This window comes from Lepisosteus oculatus, chromosome 19, assembly GCF_040954835.1.
Source record: "Lepisosteus oculatus isolate fLepOcu1 chromosome 19, fLepOcu1.hap2, whole genome shotgun sequence".
In the NCBI taxonomy this organism is placed as follows: Eukaryota; Metazoa; Chordata; class Actinopteri; order Semionotiformes; family Lepisosteidae; genus Lepisosteus; species Lepisosteus oculatus.
Genome location: NC_090714.1, coordinates 13,709,896 through 13,733,711, shown reverse-complemented (window position 1 = coordinate 13,733,711; position 23,816 = coordinate 13,709,896). Strand labels below are relative to the sequence as shown.

General features: G+C 40.2%; 1 protein-coding gene across 1 annotated transcript; it reads right to left on the bottom strand.

Annotated features, from left to right (window-relative positions):
* Nucleotides 1-6,458: 6,458 nt before the first annotated feature.
* LOC102697514 (transmembrane protein 114) lies at nucleotides 6,459-23,816 on the bottom strand. The gene is made up of 4 exons (XM_006637299.3): nucleotides 22,522-23,816; nucleotides 22,329-22,409; nucleotides 10,382-10,519; nucleotides 6,459-9,803 (listed from the first exon to the last, which is right to left on the bottom strand). The coding sequence occupies exons 1-4, from the start codon at nucleotides 22,697-22,699 to the stop codon at nucleotides 9,574-9,576; spliced, it is 627 nt and encodes a 208-aa protein (XP_006637362.1). The 5' UTR covers nucleotides 22,700-23,816; the 3' UTR covers nucleotides 6,459-9,573.

The window sequence follows — 23,816 nt, the reverse complement described above, 5'->3', positions numbered from 1 at the left end:
ACTGAGGAAGGGAGTTAATGCCTTGTCCCCTGCCCAGTCAGGTCACACTGTCGGTGTCCGAGTGATGCAAAGGGCTAAACAACAGCTCTCTTGGCCCCTAATGGACATTTCCAGGATTTTTTTTTAAAAAAAAGCAAATTGGCCTCCATATTTAACCACAGCTTCCATTTGAAAATTGATGCAGTTGTTCCAAGGCTTTTTTTTAAAAACAATTTTCTAAAAAAACGATTTTAAAAGCCTGTTTAGGTTCGTGTCATTCTTTGGCTACGCTCTGGAGCCAGGACATTGACAGCAACTTGGAAGCAGATAAGATTTTAAACGGCAATGTTTTGGAATCCCCTAAAGAAACGTTTAAGATAGCAAAGCTGCAGGCTTCTGTCAGCTATTTTACTCTTGCAGCCACCTTAATGAACTGAGTTGCCTTTTACAAAGGAGTTTTGAAGTTGATCGACACCAGCTTAAAGGCCAAGGAGGTCAGCAAGTGATAAAATGTGAGTTGACATTTATAGTCCATTCTGAGCTTCGCCGCTAGCATTTACTGCACCCTCTTTTAAATCAAAGACTGCTGGCACAAACGGGTTTGCACTCAAGAGCTTGAGTTTGTGAAGATGTCAAAACTGCATTGATTGCGCCTGCCCACTAATCAGCTGAAGTAGACAGCTGGGAGACCACATTGTTAAAAAAACCTCTAAACGGGCAGCCTCAGTTTCAGCATCTTTGACTGATCTCCTCAATCTCTGTATTCTTCTCCTTCTCTGGATCTTTTAAAGTTTAATTCAAATAGCCCTTTCTTGACATTACATTTCTTCAACCACCAGGAGGAAAATTATTCATCTCCTTGTGCTGATTGGAGTGTGTACCCACCAGGAACAGGGGGAAATTCTCACCGGTCCCACAGATGTTTTCTTGGGAAGAAAGCTGCCCCATCAGCAAAATGTCTTGGAGCTCCCAAATGGTTTCGATTTTAGAATATTAGTTTTCATGATGTCGAATTAAAACAAAAAATAAGGCACTGGAAATTATGTGTCTGTTAATCTTATACATATTTGTACGCTAATTACATGGTTTGCTTTAGGCTTAGGATTGTGAAAAGATTTCTGTCTCTGAGGCACATCCAATACAGACTGTAAACCTTCAATATCTCCCACTGGTCATTACACAGCACCATTTTGATAACTCAGTCTGGATTCAGTCTGGATTTTTTTCTTCAAATCGTGCTATAGGACGTGTCCTCAGTCTCATTAACTGCCAGAGATTACAGAAGGTGGAAATTATGCTGTATTGTGAGGAGGCTTGAAACGTTTTATTCCCTAGTGCTCTGGATACCATCAAAAACAGACTGATACTTCACACAGAAAATTAGGGAGTCCAGTGGAGTCTCTGAAATAGTTTATCATCTCCTTGAAAGATTCATAAGGAATTGTCTCTCATGAATAGAAAAAGAGATTGGCTGTGATGGAACACTGCAGCTGTAAAGATACATATAAGACAGTCAAATCAAGACCCTGAGGTCAGTTTTGAAAGTCATTTTCAAGGAATTACATTACAAACTCTTTTTGCTGCTGGTATGCAATGTCTTTACTGCCAACAGAGATGTGAAAGGTTGGTGAGTATTACACACGCCTTTGTTTAGTATGTTCTACTGTTATAGTGTATACTGTACCTCTGAGCAGTGAAACTGAGGGCATTAGGCCTGTAAAATGTAAATTTTGTGTAGTACGGTTGTGTATCAGAGATCATTGGCGCTAAGCCTATTACAGAAGATGACATCACCCCATCGGTGTCTTTTTTATAAGGTGACTTCAACATGGTCGAAGTTCATGTTTCTGCTCCCTAGTATACATGTAATATGCATCTGGTATTCCCTCCAGCTATTTCTGAATTTCTTTTGGCTTCTACAGTATTTGCTAATTCTCTCATTTTCAGTAGCATCTACAAACTTCACTGGTTTTGGGATGACACAAGAATTCCTCTATCATCAACATACAGTAAATTAGGAAAAGCATTGGTCGTAATACAGATCTCTGTGGTGCTAAACGGATTACCTCACTGCAGTTTGAACACTGAGGTGAATAGCCTTGCACAGAAGTGGTTCTAGTACCTGTAATTCTTCTGTCTCTTCAAAGTTAATGCTATTTAATAAATTTCTTCAGCCAGAGGCATGTTGTCGGGTCCTTCCTTGGTAAACACCTGAGTAAACTACTAGTTTAATACAGTATATCTGCCATGACCAAAACTAATTTTATTCTGGTTTCAATGATGATATTCTTTCCTACATTTGTCATGGTCTTTCTAATAAGATTTCTTATCTGTATTTGAGCTTGTACATAGCACTGTGTAGGATAAATGAGCTTGCATGAGCTTGCATTTTTTTTAAATTCTATCCAGTGGATTGGAAGAGATATATAGCTCCTACATCGGAAGATTTCTTTTACTTAAAAGGTCAACAGTATAATGGCTTTCATCCAGAAAGACAAACTGTGGTTCAGCCTCTCCTGTGGAGCAAAGAAGACTCATTATTTTAAAAGCCAATTTAGGTGAGTCCTAAGTAGCTTATTTTGACACTTTTTTTGTAATAATCTAGTAATTTATGTTCCTATTTTCATTTGAGCTGTCACAGTTTGAAAAGCATTCTTAGACACAAAAATGTGTCTTTGTCTGCAAGATTGTTTCTGTACTCTGTTGGACCTACAGTATTCCAGCACGTTCAGCACTGACAGCACTGAAGGGAATGAGCTGACCTGAGGCCCAGGATTACAAATGAATAGCTAAATGAGTAAGAAATGGCAGAGATGGCCCAGCTTAGGAGAACTGAACCGCATTGGTTTTGATAGTTTTGTAAATTTCCCTTCAAGCCGCTGTCTCAGGCGGTCAGGTTTTCTTCCTTTAGGGGAAAATTGAATTTTGCAGTGGAGGTGACCTTCAGGAAAGTAATTTTTTTGAACAAGATGCGTCTTGTGATTTTGCCTGCTTACTGCTAATGACCAGACCTGAGAGGGTGAGCCAGTAAAGACCGGTGTGCCTGGGGCATTGATGAAGCAGATGGTGTCGGGGCTGATCAATTGTTCATTTGGATGGACACTGAGTCTCCATTAGTGTTAGCTGCACTCTTTTCTACAGGAGAAACTTCTAATTGTACTTGTCTTAATTGCTGTCATAAACAGTAAACTTGCATATGGACAAAGCTGCTTCTGTTGCAGTGGAAATTTCTCAGAGGATGGCAATGTATTGATTGTCAAATCCCTTTGTGCACATTTAGCTATGCAAACCTCTTGCTGGACCTAAGCACATACCCATCAGATCCCCTTAGATTAGTTTTTCTTGCTAATGAAAACTGTGTTTATGAAGGAGTCAATATTGTGAGCAGGTACTGGGAGCAGGTTCATAGCTCAGTTGTGTACTGCTTTTATATATCGGAATTGTGTTCCTTCCAGCATTCATCTAATTGGGCTGTTAAGAGATATCAGTATCCCTCAGCTTGTCTGTGCCTTCTTTCAATTGAAGGTGTAGTTCTTTCAGAGTCAGTATACCAACTAGAATAAATATCCAAAAACCTACTGACATTTCAGATGTCAGCCACTCAAAACCTCCACCTGTCTGCATTCAGAATGGCACCAGGTACAATGTAAAGGTTAGAGCACAAATAACAAACGAAAGTTCATTCAAACAGTTCTGATGAAAACGTTTTGATCACATTTAATCAGGGGAATCATCACAGAGGTTTATGGAAACCCTCATAGTATTTAAAGCACAGCAAGTCTCTCATTTTCTCACAATGATGTTGTGCTGGAAGTTGTAGCTCAACAGACTGGGCGTTTATGTTGAGACGCAAATTCCTGGGTTTAATCACTGTTCACTCCACAGACAGACATTTCCCTGATCTCCCACTTAGTGCTTTTGGAACTTTGAATGCACTGTTTGGACTGCAATCACCTCATTTCTGACAGGCTGCAACAGAAAAACACATTCTGGATGTGATGAGATGTTGCCCTTTTGATAGGCAGGAATGAAATTGATCTTTCTCATTAGCCAAGCTCTGAGATGCAGTTTTAAGCCTGGGAAATATAATAAAATAAAGGTTATTGTCTGTTAAACACTGGAATGTTCGCCTGCAAAGGCCAAAATGCAGCTTTCATTCTAAAAACAATTTGTAGCAAAGTACAAAATGAACTCAAGACGAATCTGTGCAAGATTTAAGTTTTCAAGTGACTGAAGTGCAGCTATTCTCATCCTGAAGGAGCCCAGAGTGCTTTATATATAGCACTTCACCACTGCCATGCAGCCCCTCTGACAAACTTCTTCACCAGTGAAATTAAGGGGGAACTTCACTTACTGAGGCTCCTAGTCTTACAACGTCTTTTATCAGTTTCTCTTACATATTTCTATAATATGGAAGAAATCTTTAGATAATCTTAAAAGGGGAAGGAAAATCTCAAATTCTAGGAGGCTTGCTGTGGGTGATCCTGTTGAAGCCGTCAGTTTTAATTCAGAAGATTTAAATGCAGCAGACATACTTACCAGTACAGCCCAGGTACCAGTGATGCTTGAACACTAAGTGTGTCTTGTACGTGCAGAAGCTCAATACCCCCCTTGCTGTCACTTATTGTGCAGTACAGATGGGTGGCTCTTTCCATCAGTTCTATTCCTTATAAATATACCATTACCTGCAAAAATGGATTTTATAAACTCTCACTCAGAACCTGTCACTCACATCTTGGTTAAATAACATGGACATTTTTATTCTTCTCTTTTGTACTGATCCATCTATTCGCGAATGAAAAGGTTGTTCTAATGCAGTGTTGAAAGCACTTTTGATCTCAACTAAGCTCCCAGTGCCACCTCTCAGGCCTGCTGATCTGCGCCGCAGTGACCTCATTTCACTCAAGCCCACAGGTGCTTGTTATGGAGCATGAAGTCTGTGGCATTGTCACTGCTCAAGCGCTCAGCCACGGGCTGCTGGCTTTGATCAACAGCAGAGGTGAACGAACACCCAGGCTTTCATGAAGTCGCTGCCCGCACTTGCTTTCACCCTGCGGGTTCTACATTAGCGCTTGTACTTTTCTTGGGCAAACAATGAAGGATAACGCAGCTGTTTCATACTTTTGAAAACACTGAGTTTAATTAAAAACGCTATAGTCCACAAACTGGTGACTGGTACTGTATATCACATGGGAGATCTAATTTCGTGCAGAAAGGGTACAGCGGACTTGTCTCTAAATCCAGAGGGTGACAGGGGCGGTGAACACCCAGAACACAGGGTGACAGTCACGGGGTAGGGTCCAGACTTACTGGGGTTATTTTCTTAACTGAGAAAATAGAAGGCGCAGCGCTCACGAACGCCATAGTTTAAAACAGAAACTACGGGCGTTAGTCCGAAGTTTAGACCGCCGAAATAACTCATTGGCGACGCTAGGTGGCATTGTGAGAACGTCATCCTTTATTCAGATTTGCGCACGGAATAATTTGATTTCTAAAACGAAAAAGTTGAGACCCTCCACTTCCCCCAATAGATCTGTAGATGAAGCTGTGTGTCAGACTGAGACATGCAGTATACATTTTTTATTCTGTACCGAACCAGAGTTCCCTGAATTCTTTAAGTGGCACTTTGTCTGTATTCTCCCTCTCGGTAATTTACCTAGAATTCTGCATAGTATTGATTAAATATACATATCAAAATTATTTATCGAGTATCATCAGTTCAGAATTGTTTGCACCTAAATAATCAAATGTATTCATATAGCTTATTTCTGTAGTGTTTTACCAAATTACATCCAAACATATTTTTTTTTTATTAATGGTCAAGTAATGCTAATAATAGCAATGAGATGAGACACTTGCACTCATTTGTAACAACCTAGGAATTGAATAGCGTTTAAAACAATTATTATTCTTATATTACAGATATAAACGGTAACACAATCCACAGTCATCTGTCCCAAGAGCAGAGCAATCACTGCAAGTATTGTGTGTCGCCTCCTTTAAGACCAAAGATTAACTGCAGAGCCTGGTTCATCAGATTTCAAAAGTATATTGTGTCTCAGCCAGAAGCCAGATAACTTAATTTCGCTTGAAGCTGACACCTTTCTGCATCATGAATATGAAAATGATAACATATTTGTAAAGATAATTAAACTTGTTTTAAATTTCATAGCATTTCATTTGGTTGTAATCAATAAACAGTATTCAAACATAGCTAACATGCAGCACATTTAAAATCTACAAACCCCCATTCAACGTTTGCTCAGACGTTAATGATATTTTTAACGTACATTAGTTCTACAAATGTATACATTGTTTACTTGTGATGTTAAAATAGGAAGTGAAACTTTTTCACGGATACACCTGACGAAACAGAGTTGTTTTTATAGTCTGAATCTACCTCTTGAATTCTCCTTTTCAGTTTGTTTCAGGCAGAAAAAACATTGGCATTTTTTTAAAGAAGGGGACTCAGAACTTAATTCAACAGAGAAATTGAATTTATTTGAATTTATAAACAGTGTAAATGACACACTCTGCCACATCTTTTTGAAACTCAGCTAATGCTTGGTTTCTAATTAAGCGCTTTGCCAATGAATGCTGCCGACAGATTCCACAGGACAATTAGAGAGAAAGTGCAGGATTTCATCTACATTATCTAGGAGAAATATTTTTAAATATTTATTAGCAAAGTATGCATCGTGGAGGTAAAGAGGTTTTACGCAGATAGGAATGAGCGTTCAGAGACAAATGAAAGAAAAGGGCAGATAACCAAGATATACCGTATTCAGGAATTGCTACAGCCGTATCATAGTTGATATGGCAGTACTATGGCAGAGATGGAGACCACAACATATGCTGCCAGCTATCACGTCGCCTTTGATTAAAAAGATGATCATTGCGTTGATAACGCAAAAGGTGTATTTCCTTCTCCATGATTAACTGCTGACATTAAAGTATAAACGAAAAGATCTGTTCTGTAGTTTGCACAATAAACTACTTTAAAAACTCAAGCCGCACACTAAGGATCTTTTAACGTTGCACGAAACCGTAACAAAGTCCCATCACAGTACAGGGACATAAAGTATTTTCGCCTTTCCAAAGCCTTACTGTTTGGAAATGTCGGATATGCATGACATATCCAGGACATGGAAAATATGCAAACAAATTACAGCACCAGCACATGGTACAGTATGTTATACTGCTCTCAGGCAAACATGGAACATCAATTTTTAAAACCTTTGTAACGGTGTCGTTGTTATAGAAGAACGACCGCAGCGCTTGCCTGCACCATTAAAAAAAAGATGGGGGAGGGTTTTATGTCAGAGCAGAGGTTTGGCGACTAAACGCCCTGCTTCCGAGAATTTTTGACCTGTGTTGATTCCACTCGAGTGCTTTAGTTTCTACTGCAATAGCCATGTTAATTCTCCCTGCGTGTACAATGTAACCCGAAAGCATGTCTTTTCAGGAGATTCCGGAGTTGGTCCTGTATGTATGGTAGCAGGACTAGATAAGAGAATAGTCAGGAAAGGAAAACGTAATCGGAGAGGCTGAGGAGTAAAATAACAGCCACGACCTGAAACACGGTGCAATTTCTTAAATCTAGTCACTTCTTTTTGACAACAAAAACACTAAATCGACAAATTTCCAGCAAACCTGGCCCGCTGACCTCACTCACCGGATGCGAGTCACATGTGTTCCTCACCATAATTCAGTCACGGCCGCGGTTATGTCCACACCATTAAATAAGATGGGGAATGGCTTTATATCGGGGTCTGACGGAGCAAGAGTTTGGAGACTAAACGTTTTTGACCTGTGTTGATCCCTGTCGAATGCTTTAGTTTCTACAGACAGTGCAACTGTCCTATTGATTCCCTCTGCGTGTACAATCTAACCCAACAGTCAGTCCTTTATTTCACTTACAATGCTGTTTTACTTGGTCTTCTGTTAACTTATTAAACGAGAAGCGTCGCGGATAGCTAGGGTTTTATTTTCCAGTTACACCCATGGGAATATCTGCAGTTTAATAGGATTGTAAACAGGCCTGTGTAGGCGTTCCTTTCGAAAATAATGGCTAACATATTTTAAAGTCTTTAATTTATTACAGCAGCTATGAATGCGCTCCTTAAAAGCAGATGAGCAGAACAGATTGATTTAATTGATTTCTTGGGTCATATTAACCGATTTCTTATTTCCGTTACTGAAAGAGTGATAATGCAGTTTCAGATTTGTTTTGTTTTTTTACTAGGTTTATGTGCTAAAGAACAGGATGTAAAAATAAATGAGGCACATAAAGATCCATTGTCACGTTTGTTTGAACAATACATTGGATGTGTTAATGTGCAAGGAGGGTGGTTGTTAAATTAAACCATCTATGAGTGCACGTTGCTGAAAACGTTCGGACTGTTTTATCATGATCCACGGACAGAGGCGGAATCAGCTCACATCTTTTAGCCTTCGTTTGTAAACTCCTAGTGGCATTCCTCCATGGAAATAACCATTGCGATTTGCATCCTTGTGTTTCTAAATCACAGTTGCCTGGTGTTCAATCAAGCGCAGAAGCGCCTTCGTCTGCAAACACCATGAGCTTAATGTATAATAAAAACGAATGCGACAACACTGAAAAATGAGTGTCAGAACTCCCTGTTAATTACGCTTTCCAAGCTATATCTGTTTTCTCAAAAAACCGAGTCGTGAAAAGCACTCGGTTCTGGTGCACAAGACAGGATAATTACACGTATAGAGCAACAGCAGGTGAAGTGTAGTGTAACGCATAAGGCCGACATCACAGGTTGTGCGAGCCGGCTTACCAGCGAGGTGACGTCACGGGCCTTCCCTTGAGCTAGATTTCCCTTTAGCTCAACTGGCTGGGTCCCTGTTGAGTGACGCTGGAGGCCCGGGTTCGAGTCCCCAGCAGTGGGGGGCCGACCTGAGGCGGCAGTGGCGAGGGCGCATACCCACATGAACCACTGAATTAGGACGGCGTTTTCTAATAAGAAATTTCAATAGATCGACTACGCGTGTATCGGTTGGTTTCATTTTAATACCCTTATGCAAGCTCTAGAGGTTCAAATTTCAAAACTGCATTGCAATCTTAAAAATCAGCCTAGCTCATGTATTTACCTACTCGTTTTCGGAACCTGGGGGTTATGGATGTGATTCACCGACCAGGGCTCTCTGAGGTTTGGTCAGACAGCCCGTTCCGTGCAGGTTTACCGCGGGCTTGCGGTGACGTCAGTGATAACGATCCTCCAATCGTGTGCTAGAGCTCTTACCAGGCATTGCGAAGCCGGAACCTGTCAAAGACGTCTTCATGACGGCCTGTGGGGTGAGGGCGTCTATTACTCTCCCTCTAAAAAGAGATGACTACAAATTGGGCAGATACTGTACATACATGTAATGCGAAACGAAATTTAGAGAAACCCAGTTGTTTGTCGTAGCAAAAGAAAATGTTAAAACCAACATTTGTCTGGTGATGGTTTTTAAAGTGGCAGCTGTGTTGAATGGGTGTTTCCCGGTGCCACGGTCACAGAGTGTTTCACTCTTGGATTCATTTTTCCACAGAGTTGATTATCTTCCCCCCTTGGAGAACGGGTCTCATATTCCTTGCTCTTGTCTCCGTCTGAGGCCCACGATTCTTGAGGCCAGCAGGAAGGCGAGGCTGGTAAGGACTTCGGCGATGAAGGAGATCCAGGCCAGAGCTAAGGACCAACCGAACCGGATGTCGATGTTCTCCAGGGTCTTCCTGCCCGACAGGCACAAAGCTTCTTTGAAGGCTGCGGCTGAGTAGGCCACATAGACGCTGACTCCAGCCAGGGTGATGAGGGCTGAGCAGAACAGAAGGGTGGGTTAGGAACTGTGCCACAGGGGCTGGGTGAAATGTGACTAGGAACGTCCCTTGATTCAAATACTGGGTAACAAGCAATCAACGCAGTAGCTCTTTGCCATTAAAATAGACAGACTGCCAAATGCACGGACCTCCTTGAAGTCCCCAAATGCACACCCAGGAGCTTCCAGTATGACGTTCCTGAAGTGTGAGGAAGAGGCAGGTGATGGGTGTAGCTGTGACAGGGTTTTGATTTGTTTTCATTCTATTTTTAAGTTTTTAAGAGGGGGTTATTCATTTTAGGAAGGCTTTTTTTATTTTTCTACTTACAAAGCTCAATTAGCTAAGGATCTGAATTTGTGTTAATGACCTTGTTTTCAGCAGCACAGCGGACACTGACAGACTGGTGTTCACTAACTAGTGACCAGTGGATGGTTCTCTTGGTTGTGCAAACTTAATAATAAGATGTTTTAACTTCTTGTTTGATCTTGAAGCATGCCTTCACGTGTGCAGGGCCTTGTGTGGCAAGTGTCCACTCTTGGGCTGCACACCGTAAGGGAGACAGCCTGTCACACTTACCCCCAAACAGGAAGATGAATCCTGTCAGCAGCAGCAGCAGATACGCCCTGGCCAGGATGCTGATGAACCCAGCCATCCCCCCGAAGACCATCACAATCAGGCTGAGAGGCAGCAGCACCACAAATGTACCGTGCATTTCTGAAACACAAACCACAGCCAATATTAGGGTACGGTATCTTCAGCCTGGGACGCAGTGCTATGGATTAAAGGTGGTGTGCTATAGGTCAGCCTGTTAATGACACAGCAATGTTTCAAGGTAGTGCTTCTTCATAGGTGCAAGTGGAACTCAGATGCCAAGTGAGTGATTGTTGTTTTTGCCCTGTGTTTTATTCTTAAATACTTACACAATGATGTTGCACAATAAAGCCTAGACTGCAGAAATACTATGTGCGTGCATAATTCAGTTAAACAGCCCTAATGAAGGACGCATAGCTCCTCTCTTTAGGTATTTATATAAATAATTGTCACCTAAATTCTTAGCATAGACCCCTCCAAAAATGGCACATGATTCTAAAGTAATGTATGGTTTGACTGAGTCACGGTTTTAATTGATGGTTTGTTATTCTTCCAAACTCAACTGTTTATTATTTTATTGCATTACTGGTATAGTTTATTTTAATCACTGAATTCTAAAGTGAAAATCTTACAGAGGATCCAACAGGTATATTGTCTTCATTTTAAGTAAAAGAACAAAATGCTATTTTTTTTTTAGAAACTGGCTACTTCAGCCTTTTGTTGTTTGTTGTCTGTAAGCCTTTTGTGGCCAAAGAGGAAATATTTTAAATTAAAAGAGCCAGAGCTGAAGACATTATACCTGATAATTATACCTTAGTTTTTTCTGTCAGGAAAGAATGTACATGCCTATGATTTATTATAAGGAGGAAATCTACAGTATATACTGTTAATAAACACTTAAGCTATAAAGATATGAATTAAATATCACCTGAGAAAGAGTGTTTATGTAGAACTAAGGAAAACAATGTTTTCCCTTAACTGCATTATAACTGTAGTTTTTCTCATTTTGTTCAGAAATATGGCAAATACTGTTTTGTCCACAAACAATACGTTTGCGATGTTCTGTTCCTTGGCCTTTCTAAAACTAATTTCAGCCAGTTTGCCTTAATGGATAATTCGATTTGAGAGGATGAAACAGAAACAATCTGAAGGCTTATCTGTTCAGTGTCATCAGAGGATGACCACAAACACTTCAGTTCTCTGGCTTTTCCAGAAGGAGTTGATTAACCTTCTCTCACAGACCAGAGAACATTATTGAAAATTGGACGGGCAACCAGCCATGCATAATTCTAAAATGACACAACACCACAGCAATTAGGAACTTAAAGTTCTGTTTTAAAGGTATAATTTAAGACGCACAATAACATCTAAGAAAAGGTATTGACAATGATCAGAACATCAGGTAAAAGATGAGAAGAGACTGCCTGGTGTATCGCGCTTATTTGATTTATTTATGAACAGTCCCATAGCCAGTACTGAGGACACCCCCAACTACCATTGAGAAATCCCCACAAGCAGCCTCATATACTGTACATGCCCACACCAACACCCACACCCAGAAAGGCACAATCTAGTGTGGCCAATGAAACATAACCTGCAAGTCTTTGGACGACTGAAAATCCCTGCAAACATGAGGAGAACGTGCACGCTCCACACAGACAAGAGCGCTCAGCTGGACTCAAGCCCAGGTCCCTCGTAGTACCACCACAACACAGAGGGCTGGAAATCTCAGAATCTTGATACATTCATGAATTTAGTTTAGCGCAACGTCAACTCAATTGAACAGTGATACTTTATTTTGTGATTCACGATAAACTGAGAGCAAGCCTTCTATAATGCCAGTTACACCACTTTCCAACAGGAAAAGGGGTAGTTATGGCCAGGCCAGAAGGAAGAATATCTGCACCATTTTTTCTAAAAGGGCTGTAAAGTGATGTGAAACTGTAGCACAGTGGGGACAGATCACTGCACGCCTCTTGACCTTGAGCCTCTGGTCACCTGCCTTTGCAAACTACTAACAGTGGGTTCTATATGACAGCAAATGACATATCAGCCTAGATCGCCACCACAGCAGACCTCTGAACTTGTGAAAATGACCCTTTTTTTTCTGTGCAAGTCGATACAATAAAGTCTGGTAATAACCTGTACAATGGTAGAGCAGAATGCAGGAGAAAGATAATGCGCTCATGACACTCAAGATGTATCAAAGCTTCTCTGCACACTCTCTACAAGAGACACTTCTGAAGCACCCATCATGCATAGAGTTGATGTCATTAGTATTTATCCCTGCTCTTGTAAGTGAAGCAGAAATTCCTAAGTTATTTTCCTGTGTCTGTTGATAGATTGAAGAGTTTATTTCCCGTAGGTACATGTACAATAAGATTCTTATTCATGATGTTATCTCAGGATATGCACAGTACAGCAGACAGCACAGTACAGCAGATAACACCACACGATGTAGACAGCACATAACAGAACAACAACAGAATCAAAAGACAATAATGGGCACAAAAATGCTGTCCTTACATAAAAAATAAAAAGGTTGCAAAATGACAGGAGGGCATGCAGCCCGTCTTATCTGTTTCTTGGCTAGTAACATATTTATCCAAGCATCTCATCCAGCTGTTCCTGGAAGGAAATGGAACTAAATAATAAACAATAAAACCTAAATAAAATTGTTATTATTTCAGCAGTAAACCTTTGTGTCTGGTAAATCGCATACAGACCGTTAATATGCTTACCCCTGACGTGCCTGTCGTCTGAAAAATGTCCACATTTTCAGCACAAAAAGATTCTTGTATTATTAATATTGTTCATAAATGGTATAATATCTTTGTCACTGCATGATTCATAATGATTACATCTGCTCAAGTGGGTAGCCCCATCAGCATGCGCAGGCTGCAAAGGAGCAGGCAAATGTAAAGAATTCAATTCAATTCCATTAATTTATTTTTATATAGCGCCTTTCACAACAAGGTTGCCCCAAGGCGCTTAACAATACAAGTGACCATACATGCTGTGAATACAGAACAGAAGACCAGAAGACAACGGAGGAGAGGAACCAAAAACTCCTTAGTAAGGAGAAAAAAAACCTCTAGGGGTCCAAGGTCAACTGGCTGCCCAACCCCTTTGGGCATGCTAACTTGATATAATTTAAAAAAAGGAAATAAATGAATGGGGGTATTAATCCATCCATCATGTCTTCTGTATGTCAGTACTCCACGGTGGTGATACAACACCCAACTCAGATGGTGCCTGTCCGGACATGTGGGGAGGAAAATAGGAGAGTTTAGTCAGAACAGATGTACAGTATCTACCTGGTGGGCCAACACAGAGACACACAATGGCATTGACAGCAGCACCAGCAGACATGGCTGCAGCAGGCTATACTGTAATTTAAGGTGTGAGTAGGCTAGGCTGAAGTAATAGGTCTTCAGTCTGGATTTGAATACTGAGATTGACAAAAAGAAGGTAAAGAAGAAGGTAAAAGTAAAGAAGCACAAACATTTCAGGTGTGGAGTCTTCTGCAGGTGTCTCTTTTCTTTCCTCACCTTTACCTGTTCCATTATTAAATCTGCACCCAATTTCCAAGAAGAGAACTTGTCATTCAGGTAAAGCCGATAGCCTGATGAAAAGCTTTTCTTTCGTTTGTTAATTATCGTACATTGAAATTAATTATATGCATTAATTTCAGGATTTAGATCATCTAGGTTCCCTTAAGGAAAATGAACATGCCTTTTAGGAAAATGCAAGGCATTAAATTTAAGAAGTTTCTATTTCACATTTATTTGACAGTATTCAATGAAAGCAGCAGCGAGCCTGTTTTATTTTTATAGACATCTACCTGCCATTCCAGTGTACTGGTGATCAGATCTGCAGTGAGGCTGTCCTTCTGCACTGAGCATCACTGTACAGGGTCCAGAGAAACATGTTGGTTAAGCATCTACATTTCTACTCTCCACTCTTTGGATTTCTTCAGTACAAAGATGGGACTGTCAGTCTTTGTCATTGAGCTGGTTCTCACGCACCTTGCCTTTGGCTTGTCTCTTTACAGCCGAGGTGCAGTGGTATGAATCTGCAGCTAACAGGTGATGGTTTTGCAGTCCTAGGACTTTCTGACAATGCTGGAGAAAACCGCTGTAAATCGTCTCACAGATGAGTTTCTTTTCACAGGAGATTATCCCGATCATTAAGATGTGGCCTAAGAACCTCTGACGTCTGACAGCCAATTGTTTTTGCAGGAACAAATTTAACTACATTAAAAAGATCGTGCAGTGGGTACAAATGTCATTTTCACATGTGCTGGAATTAAGGTTCTTCTATTTCGTTATTTTGATGGTAGTAATTTGTATTCCATATTAGTACAACTTGAACTGTTTTAGATGCATTAAGAGTATGAAGCTAACTAGGAAATGCCTTTATTTCATCATTAAATATTCTAGTCTGACACGGGATTATTTCAGAATCTGCAAACAAAGCAATATACTGTAAATCACAATTAATTTTGGTGTTATGCTTAACCTGTAATTATCCCAGAACTATTAGTTATTCTATAACTATATAAAGATCTCCTGGCTACGTTCTCCCTATTTTAGACTTGGAATCATAGTAAATTAAATCCAAAAGGGGAAACATTTCAATTAAAGACCTTAACATTTTACTCATTTGTATTAATCTAACACACCATCCCTTTCAGATCATTTCCAGCTAGTAAAAGTATCTTTATGCTTTTTTATGCTTTAAACTAGCATGGGGCAAAAAGATACTTGCACACATTTTGAAGAACCCAAATCTAAGACTTAAATACTGTTGAAAATTAGTTTTTCTTTTTTTTAATGGGTTAGATGAAGAATCATTAGTTTTGTTCCAAATGGTTACAGAACCAGTGATCTCTTTAACATGTTTGATATTATGTCTGCAAAGAGGATGGTGATTTAACATTTCCAGCTCATTAGTGCTATTTAAGGCAGGTGGCTAGGGGACAAATGTGAAAGTGCAGGTCAATAATTCTTCGTGCTGCAGGTGGCAGAAAACGATTTTTTAAATTTCCTGTCTAATAGCTGTTTTTGCGGGTTAGAAAGATTGTGAGACCCTGTTTTTCTAGACGTTCTTCTGATTCATTTGCTTATATTAGAGCAATATTTTTTTTTCTCTGAGCTGCATGCAATGTTAGCTGAGAATTATCTAAAGAAACTTCTCAACAGACTCGATTGTAGGGAACTGATGCCCTGATGTCAGTCGCATCGCACAGGAAGGCGACAGAGCAGCAGACGTTTCAAATCCAGGCAGCAGGAACTACAATTGATTTTTCCATTAGTCCACTTTATTAAAGGAACAAGCGTGCAACATTCCTGAATGCAGGGTAAATAATACTTCTTTAACAGCATCACTAAGGTAAAGTTGGAAATTAAGTTGAAAATTGAAAAGGAGTTGTCATTCTGTTTTTCAGCTCTGGTGAGATATTGTTTTGGAGTTTAATGTTCTTCTTGCTTAATCTCATTCTTTTTTTACCTTGTCTGCCTTGGACAGTGTGCCATGATGAAGATGAAAATCCTGCAGGGAGAAGAATAAAGCTGGACCAAGAAATGGAAGCTCTAGGACTGGATTCTTCCTCATTGCTCCAGGGAGGCAGTGCCAGTGGAGAGTGATTTCGACCCTGCCTTGGGAGTGCGACCTGTCTTGGGCATACTGTTCCTCTCTGGCTCTTGAAAAGGTGGTGCAGTCCCACTTGTCTGGTCTTTGGGCTTCACTGTCTTTAGGTTTGTTCACCCAACTCCCTGTCCTGTGTGTCAGGGGCTAGGAGAACGCTGATCGATAGCAGATCTCCACAAACGAACCACATGTGGGTGGCCACAGAAGTCCTAAAAACTCAGACCAGAGAATGTGTAAAAAGGTATTTTATTTACTGAAAGTCCTTCGTGCAGAACTGCAAAAATATTTAGAAAAACTGCAGTTTTGCCATGAATGTTTCATCTAACACTTCCAAATCACACAGACAAAGCGCAATACACAAACCACACTGAGATAAAGGCATAAGAAAGACTAACTTGCTACTCCATGAGTGTCAGGTTGAGCATCCTAAACTCCAGCCCCTGCTGCTTGATGGAGACAGGCTCTGTAACTCTGACTCAACATGGAGGAACAAACAGATCAGGACAAGAGTGCCGATCCACAACAGGCAGGACAAACACAACACAACTCATACATAGATTCACTTATTTGCAATTCTTTTACCAAATTCTACCAAGTAAAAGTACAGACTTTTTCCAACACACAACACAATAGGTGAACCAATGTGCGATACAGTATGTACCACAAGCACATCTGAAGTGGCAGCACAAGTATCTTTTCAAGCCACTAGATGTCTATGGGAGAGCTCTCCACCTCCCCATGGGGTCATTTTCAAAGGCTTGTAGATGAGGCAACATTGCTTTCTACTGCAATCGGGAAGCATAAAGGTTGTTTTGAACAACCATCTCATCGTGTCTTAATGAGACGCACTTTGGGTTTTGCAATTGATGTTCCTGGGCCTTTTTATGAAAAAAAGGAAAGTGCTAAGCAAAACCCCTGAGCTTCTGGTCTGGTGGAGTGAGTAACCATCCTCTTCATCTATATTTCTTCTCCCTCGGGCACCCATCCAGAACTCAATGGTGCGTTGCGCACTAATGATGGATCAGTCCATGTGAAATGCATTTGTGTTTTCCTCTCTTCCCTTCCTGTTTTTCAGGAAACACAACGCAAAGTGCAAGTAGATTTTGGCCATTTCATTAAGACTCCTTTTCTTGATTAAAAAAATCCTCAGCTGACCCGATCTTCTCTTTCTTCCCAAGATTGATAGTGATTAGATTCAGTGACACCACAGCAGGTGCAGTATGTTAGAGCACACATTACTGTCTGTGGATCTTCTGAACCAGGTGGGACTGTACACACTGTGACTCGGTGAACAAGCACTTCACTTTCTCTGCTTTGCACCCATTTCAGTCTGCTTGGCATGATGTCGAAGAAGCTTCTTTCCCAGGATTGTTGTGAAGCAGACTTTATGGTTGTTGAGCTCAGAATTGCTATCCCTGGCTCACTTTGACGTGCTCCAATCATAATTGCACTGAAGGAGAGACTTTGCAAAAGCAGGACTAAGTAAAGTAAGGATAATGTCGTGTTTCAATCCTAACAGCGGGAATCTTTCTCAATGGACTGTGAGGAGATGCAGTGGAATGAAATGCCAACAACGCCATTGAAATGCTTCGGAGAACACAGGCACCTTCTGATGTGATCAGCTGCAGGCAATATCCAGTGACAAGGTCTGATCATATGGAATTAACTGATGCACCACCATCTTGCTGAAGAAAGTACAAGACAAAATAGATACGAAGACATTCTTTTAATATTCCTATCTGTTTTTACTATACAATGTAATATTCTAGAAGTTTTTTTTTTCCTGAAGCGGTTAGTGTTTTGCCTTTTAAGTCTTAGGAAAAACACATCTAGTAATGTATTGCACATCTTGCTCTGACTTCTCCTTGCCTCCAAAATGGAGCTATTGTTTTAAATGTCTGTGTAAGATATGTTCTGAAAGTTAATGAGCGCCAGATAGCTTGAGGCACTTTTAGGTCTCCTGTGAAGCATCTGTGATTCTCATCCCAGGCCCCAGAGGTTATCTGTTCAATAGCTGTGTGTCTTATTTTCAGAAATAGGTAGAGACTGCACAGACTATGTCAGGTATTTATTGCACAGCAAATTAAAAAGTAGTGCAAGGTTTGTACTAAGAGTTACATTAGGGTTCTCTCCAGAAACCAGTATGGAGAAAACATAATTATCACCAATTTTTAAAATGTTTTTGTCAAAAAAAGAATACATTATAATTGATAGATGAGTTTCAATTAATCTCTTAACGCATTTAAAAAGCACCCTCATTCTTAAATTTGAAGATGAAAGCATTGCAGACATGATCTGATTAAATCACAGGTATTGTACTTTACTGGATCTTAACTGACATGCTCTGTAATCTGCAGGGTGCTTCCTTTTTTCTGAAAGAAGCATGTATTTCTGTAAAACTGTTTCACACTGATTCTTACATGATAGGAAATTATAATCCATTAAAGGGAACCTGCATGAATTTTAAGAGGTTCCGTGTTTAATAAAAAAAAAACAGTTACAGAATTTATGGTTACTGAATTCATTTCAGGTTTCAGCACTGTTGTAGAAGTTGAAGATGTTTCAAGTACCCAGCTGGGTCCAGGATGTGTTTAAATTCCCAGCTGAGTACAGAGGCTGTATAAATTCTAGAAACATCCATCAGATTACATCATGTAGTAATGGCGTCTTCGCAAGCCAGCTTCCTTTTGAAGATTCACAGATATTCGTAATGTTCTGCTATTGTGTGGCAGCCAGCAGAGTCAATCTCCTACTTCCAGTCTATGTGCTACAGCTAAATACCAAACAAAAGTAACAGAATGGGCTTTTACAGGCTTGTAGGCTTTTACAGTAAATAAATAACTGTGTATAAATGTATAGTAAAACAAACCCAGAGGTCCGCAAATAAAGGGGATACAATAAACATGTAAGAAGAATCTTGCTTCAAACTTTATGTGTAAGATTATAGATTTATGATAATTAAGTATTAACTCATTAACTCATTGTTTCAGTCCTGGGAGTAGGTCAAGGGAAATGTTCAGCTTCTCTGTTTTCTGTCATCCTTGCTGTAACTCATGGCGACTTTCACTTCAATACACCAAAAGGGTGCTATGAGGAACGTCTGACTGGGCTATTGTGTCTGTGCAATCTGCTGCTCCCTTTTTATAGCCACTAATTATACACCCTCAAACAAGCAAAAAAAAACTAGACTAATTATAGCGTATGAAAATGCATAAGACAAAAGACCTAAGAGGTCTGAGTCAAACAGAAAGAAAAGCAAATTAAAATAATTGTCGAAATTTTAAGCCGTGTGCCGAGAAAGGCCATGTTCCACATATCCCACTTTTTAAATAATTTTTTCTCCGATCCTCTCCAGACAGACACGCTTGTATCGGTGTTCCTCTCACCTTTAATAAGCATTGTTTGCATTGAACGGATCTGATCTGCTGGCCTTGCCAGGTTCTTGTGATTTATTTCTTGTTGGGTTTGTCACTTTCTATAATGTTGAAAAGGCTGTGCAATGGCGCATCTCAAAAGCTTTCTGACAGGAGATGCAGTACTGCCCTGTGCAGGGCCACACACACAATTAATTTGCTGCCCTGACAATGGCGTGGAGTGGAGATCTCAATACTGTTCTATGAGTGGCAGCAGGGAGCGATTCTGAGTTTCACCAGAGTGGGTGTCTCAAGCACCTCATTACAATCAGCTAAGCCCAGAGGAAATATATTGGGATGTGCTGCTTTGTCTAATTATCAGCCACACGAGCTGAGTGCCTGTAAACATCAGCCGTTCGTATTGTCTTGTGTGATATTTAGTTTCTGTTCTTCCCTTCGTGGAAACGATATGCCAAGAATGTCAGGCACTGCAAATCTGTGAACCTTCACCCGGTGGCCCTGCAAAATCTAAAAGGTAACTTCTTTACCAAACTGGAGTAGTATTCCTGTTGTTTTTTTTGGGATTTTAAGCATGTTTTTTCCTTGCGAAATCCCTTGCTCTCACCTACAGAAATTCATTGATTTCCAGGAGTACACAAAGGCTTTGATTTGTGAGCAGTTCAGCTGTCCAGAGTCATTCCTTCCCTTTCTCTGTAGGCACTGAATCATCTCATGATGAAAACCCTGATCTCTGACATTTCAGAGGAGTTTTTTTTTTGTTTAAATACCAGTTCAGTGTTAAAATTACTCAACCACAACACAGGAAAATGTTTAAACTAGCATTGACCGGGATAGACTTAGTGCTAAATGTCTGCAGAACAAAACAACTACAAAGTTCATCCCTTGGCAGTTGTTTTTTACAGATTTGGTTCACAGCTTACAGAGCTGATCCTCACCTGCAACAGGGAAATGCCTGTTTCTTCAGGAAAATTATATGCATAGGAGGAAAGGAAGATTGCATAAATTTAGCCAAACCAGAACAGATGTACATCGGCACTGATGCCACACGAGCTCATCCGCTCAGACTGTAAAGATAACGAATGCTGGCAAATGGAAGACATTACAAGTCCCATCACTAATCCTCAGTTTGGGAGAGATGTCAGGGCAGATATCCAACAAACTCTGGCAACAGCAGGTGGCAGGTGATACACACTAACTGCACTGGGCTGCAGCAGAAGACTAATCTTTCTTCAAAAGCGTCTTATTTACTTTTCTTTGAATCCATCATGTTTCCTGAATCTGTATAGTTACAGTATACACACTCTCTTATGTTATCTGAGTGTGTTTAAAAATCTATTATCATTAATGTGCACAAAAAAGATATTGGCCTGAAAGGCAATTAATGAATACAACATTAATCAGAACACAATCTAAGGATTAAGACAACACATTTTTCTAATTCTGCATCAAGTACACTGTACACATCTACAACACTGTGACCTTTAAAAACATTTACAAACTAACAAGGGCCACAATAGTGTATTGTTACTTCACCTGGTCTTCAATTAAGTAAGGTGTGAGGTCATGAATTATCAGACCCTTTCCACATCCTCTGTTTATTTCTGCACAAATCTCATTGAGAAAGTAGTCTCGGAGTAGTTGTGGTAATAGTATCATTTTCAAAGTGCTATTAACCATTACACCAATTATTTCAGTGGCCCATCCTGTTATAGAAACAACATTACTGGCACCTACAGGTACACAATCCATCCTGCTGTATAAATACAATGGTAATGTAAAATGCCCCCCACATAAATTTGGCAGCCATGATGTACCACTTAAATGTTTTGCCATTTTTTTTGTCAGAAGTGTCATTTTGACTGTAGATACAGTATGCTATCTAAAGATGTGCCTCTCCACACCACTTCTGGTCGTCTGCACAAGAGAATGAAATTGTGCAGCCACTGGCGAAACCTGCAGACTCTGGGAATGTACTGATTGTTCAAACAATTTATCACATAATAAGTACAGCTTAACGTTTCTGAAATGTCTTCAATTATTAAAGATGTAAAGCTTTCTGATGAACCTGTATGCCTTCGTCTGCCCATACTAGGACTGCAGATGCCTTGTCACAGAGCACAACAGAAAATATCAGTGCAGAAATACAGCTCATGCCTCAGTTCTCAATTGATATCTTTTTAATGCCTAATCTAAAAGGAATTAAGAAACCTACTGTGAAGAAAAACAAATAATGTAATAATAATAAAGTGCTAAGTGAAAATAAGCATGAGGCGAGCAGTTTAGGGAACTATTCACGTACAATTAACACCTTGAGCTGTTTGATCTCGGCCTAATTATAGCAGCGACCCTTTATAGACAGGGAAAGCAACATGCGTGTCTGCTTGTATTGATCAGGTTAGAGATCTGCTGTTGTCTCAAAATACACCAAGGAACGGAGAGATGATGATAACTCACTGTGCTACAATATGAAACAGGCACAACAATAAAGCGAGCGCAATTTATTAGCAGTCCTCTTCGTGCAGCAAACAAAACCTAGAACCAATCCAGACCGAATCATTTTTTGCTTTCTTTTTCTTTTCCGGTCCCCGGCGCTTTAACTGTGGTTGAAGTGCGACCAGACGAATATCGCAGCCTGTAAATTGCTCAGACCGATGCAAATGATTCAGCTCAATTAAATTGTCCCAGATGTCTATAACCTTTAATATATGAGCCACGGACCACGCTGTTATTGTTTTCTACAAGAGTAAATAGCCACTGGAAGGAAAACAAACAGTAGCCACCAACATTCTGAAATATGCAAGAACCAAAAATAATACGCAAGAGTTTGGTTAAAGGTCTACTTGAACGTTTTGAGAATGTTGAAATGCATCAGGTTTAAAAATATAGACTCTTAAAATGATTCTTACTGAGAAGTTGCTTCTGGGAGTCTGTGATGTTTAGGTTTTCATTTCCAAATGGGTTTACGAACGGCAAGCAGTTGCTTTTTACTGTAAAAAAAATAAATTTAAAACGAAATATTAATTAACAGTCCCATGACTCAGTCGGATAAATATTAAGTTTTAATTATGCAATAGGTAAATCGTTATGAAAATAACTTACAATTGCAAGTTCTCCATAGTCCGGAATGAGAGCTGAGATGAGCAGAAGAGTTGTGGTCCCACTTCGACGCATCAATTATGTACCAAAAATCAGTTCCTATAGCAACAACCAGAAACACAAAGCTCAGGACACCGACGAGAGCCACAAAAATCGCCAGAGCGCTTAGTGTAAGCTTCATCCTGGCTGGGACGAGTAGAGGAAAGAGGACTTTTCACATTTTAGCTCCCGTAGAAAGATTACTGGAAGGAAACCCAGGAGGTATCTGGTCCAGATGTGGACTGGCGTCTACTGGCCGCTGTGGGTCTGCAGCACAATCCCTTGTAGCGAGGACTGTTGGCAGTAGGTGGCACATTTTTAGGTCTTGATGTAGTCATGCATTCCAGTATCCTATTCGTTTAAAATCCTGTTGTGATATGTATTTAAATCATAGGTGATGGCGGCTTTAAATTGCAAATGGCTTTGTGGCGCTGTGCACAGAGCTCGCCAATGAGTTTTCTTTTTACACATAGCTCTTTTGTTCAAAAGCGATTATAGTCCAGGAATAGGACCAGTGTAGGCGAATAATTTTGTATTCGTTTTCGAATCTGAAATCCGCTGCCCGTAGTATTTCTGCATCTCAGCACAGAAACGCATGTAAACTTGAGTTAAGAGGCTCTAAAGTTTTAAACCCTTCTGAAAATCGTTCCGTTTGTTTCTGCGTTGTGGTGACGACGGTGATGATCATGATCATGGCTGGGAAGAAAGAACGCAGATACGTCCTTTAATAAGATTAGTGTTCCGGGTTAATTGGGTACAGTCGGACTCATTTAATTTATCTGCCTCACCTCGTAGTCTTGGAGAAAAACGAACTCCGAAACTGTGAAGCTTTTTTGTGATGTAAATCCCTGACACCGAAAATCAAGAGTACATATCTCAACTGTCAATAAACCTCTACTTTCTGAGTAGCAGGGGCAGTAGGTTTCTGCATGGCAGTCATTAATAATGCTAAAAGCGCTTTAAAACAAGACTTGAATATGTGCCAACCCACAGTATGTTAATTTGCTCGTTCAATAGAAACATATCCTGAAGCACAGCGAACGCCGCCTCAGTCCAGACGTAACAGTGAAAACAGATTTTTTTTTTCTGATTCTCTCAAAACGCAGTGAAATTGAACACTGACACCGATATCGATAAGGAAAATGTAAAAACTTCGAATTCCAATCAGTCGTACAGTACCCCTGTCACAGAAACCTCACAATTCAATACGGTAATGTGTCATGCTGTTCTTTCCAAGATAATACATTCTGGAAGGCGCC

Excerpts from the sequence above, each read along its gene's own strand:
- LOC102697514 (XM_006637299.3), bottom strand. The coding sequence starts at position 22,699 with ATGAAGCTTACACTAAGCGCTCTGGCGATTTTTGTGGCTCTCGTCGGT. Across the intron at positions 22,410-22,521 it reads ACTATGGAGAACTTGCAATT|TAAAAAGCAACTGCTTGCCG; the intron begins GTAAGTTATTTT and ends TTTTTTTTACAG. Across the intron at positions 10,520-22,328 it reads CTCCCAGAAGCAACTTCTCA|AAATGCACGGTACATTTGTG; the intron begins GTAAGAATCATT and ends TTTGTGTTTCAG.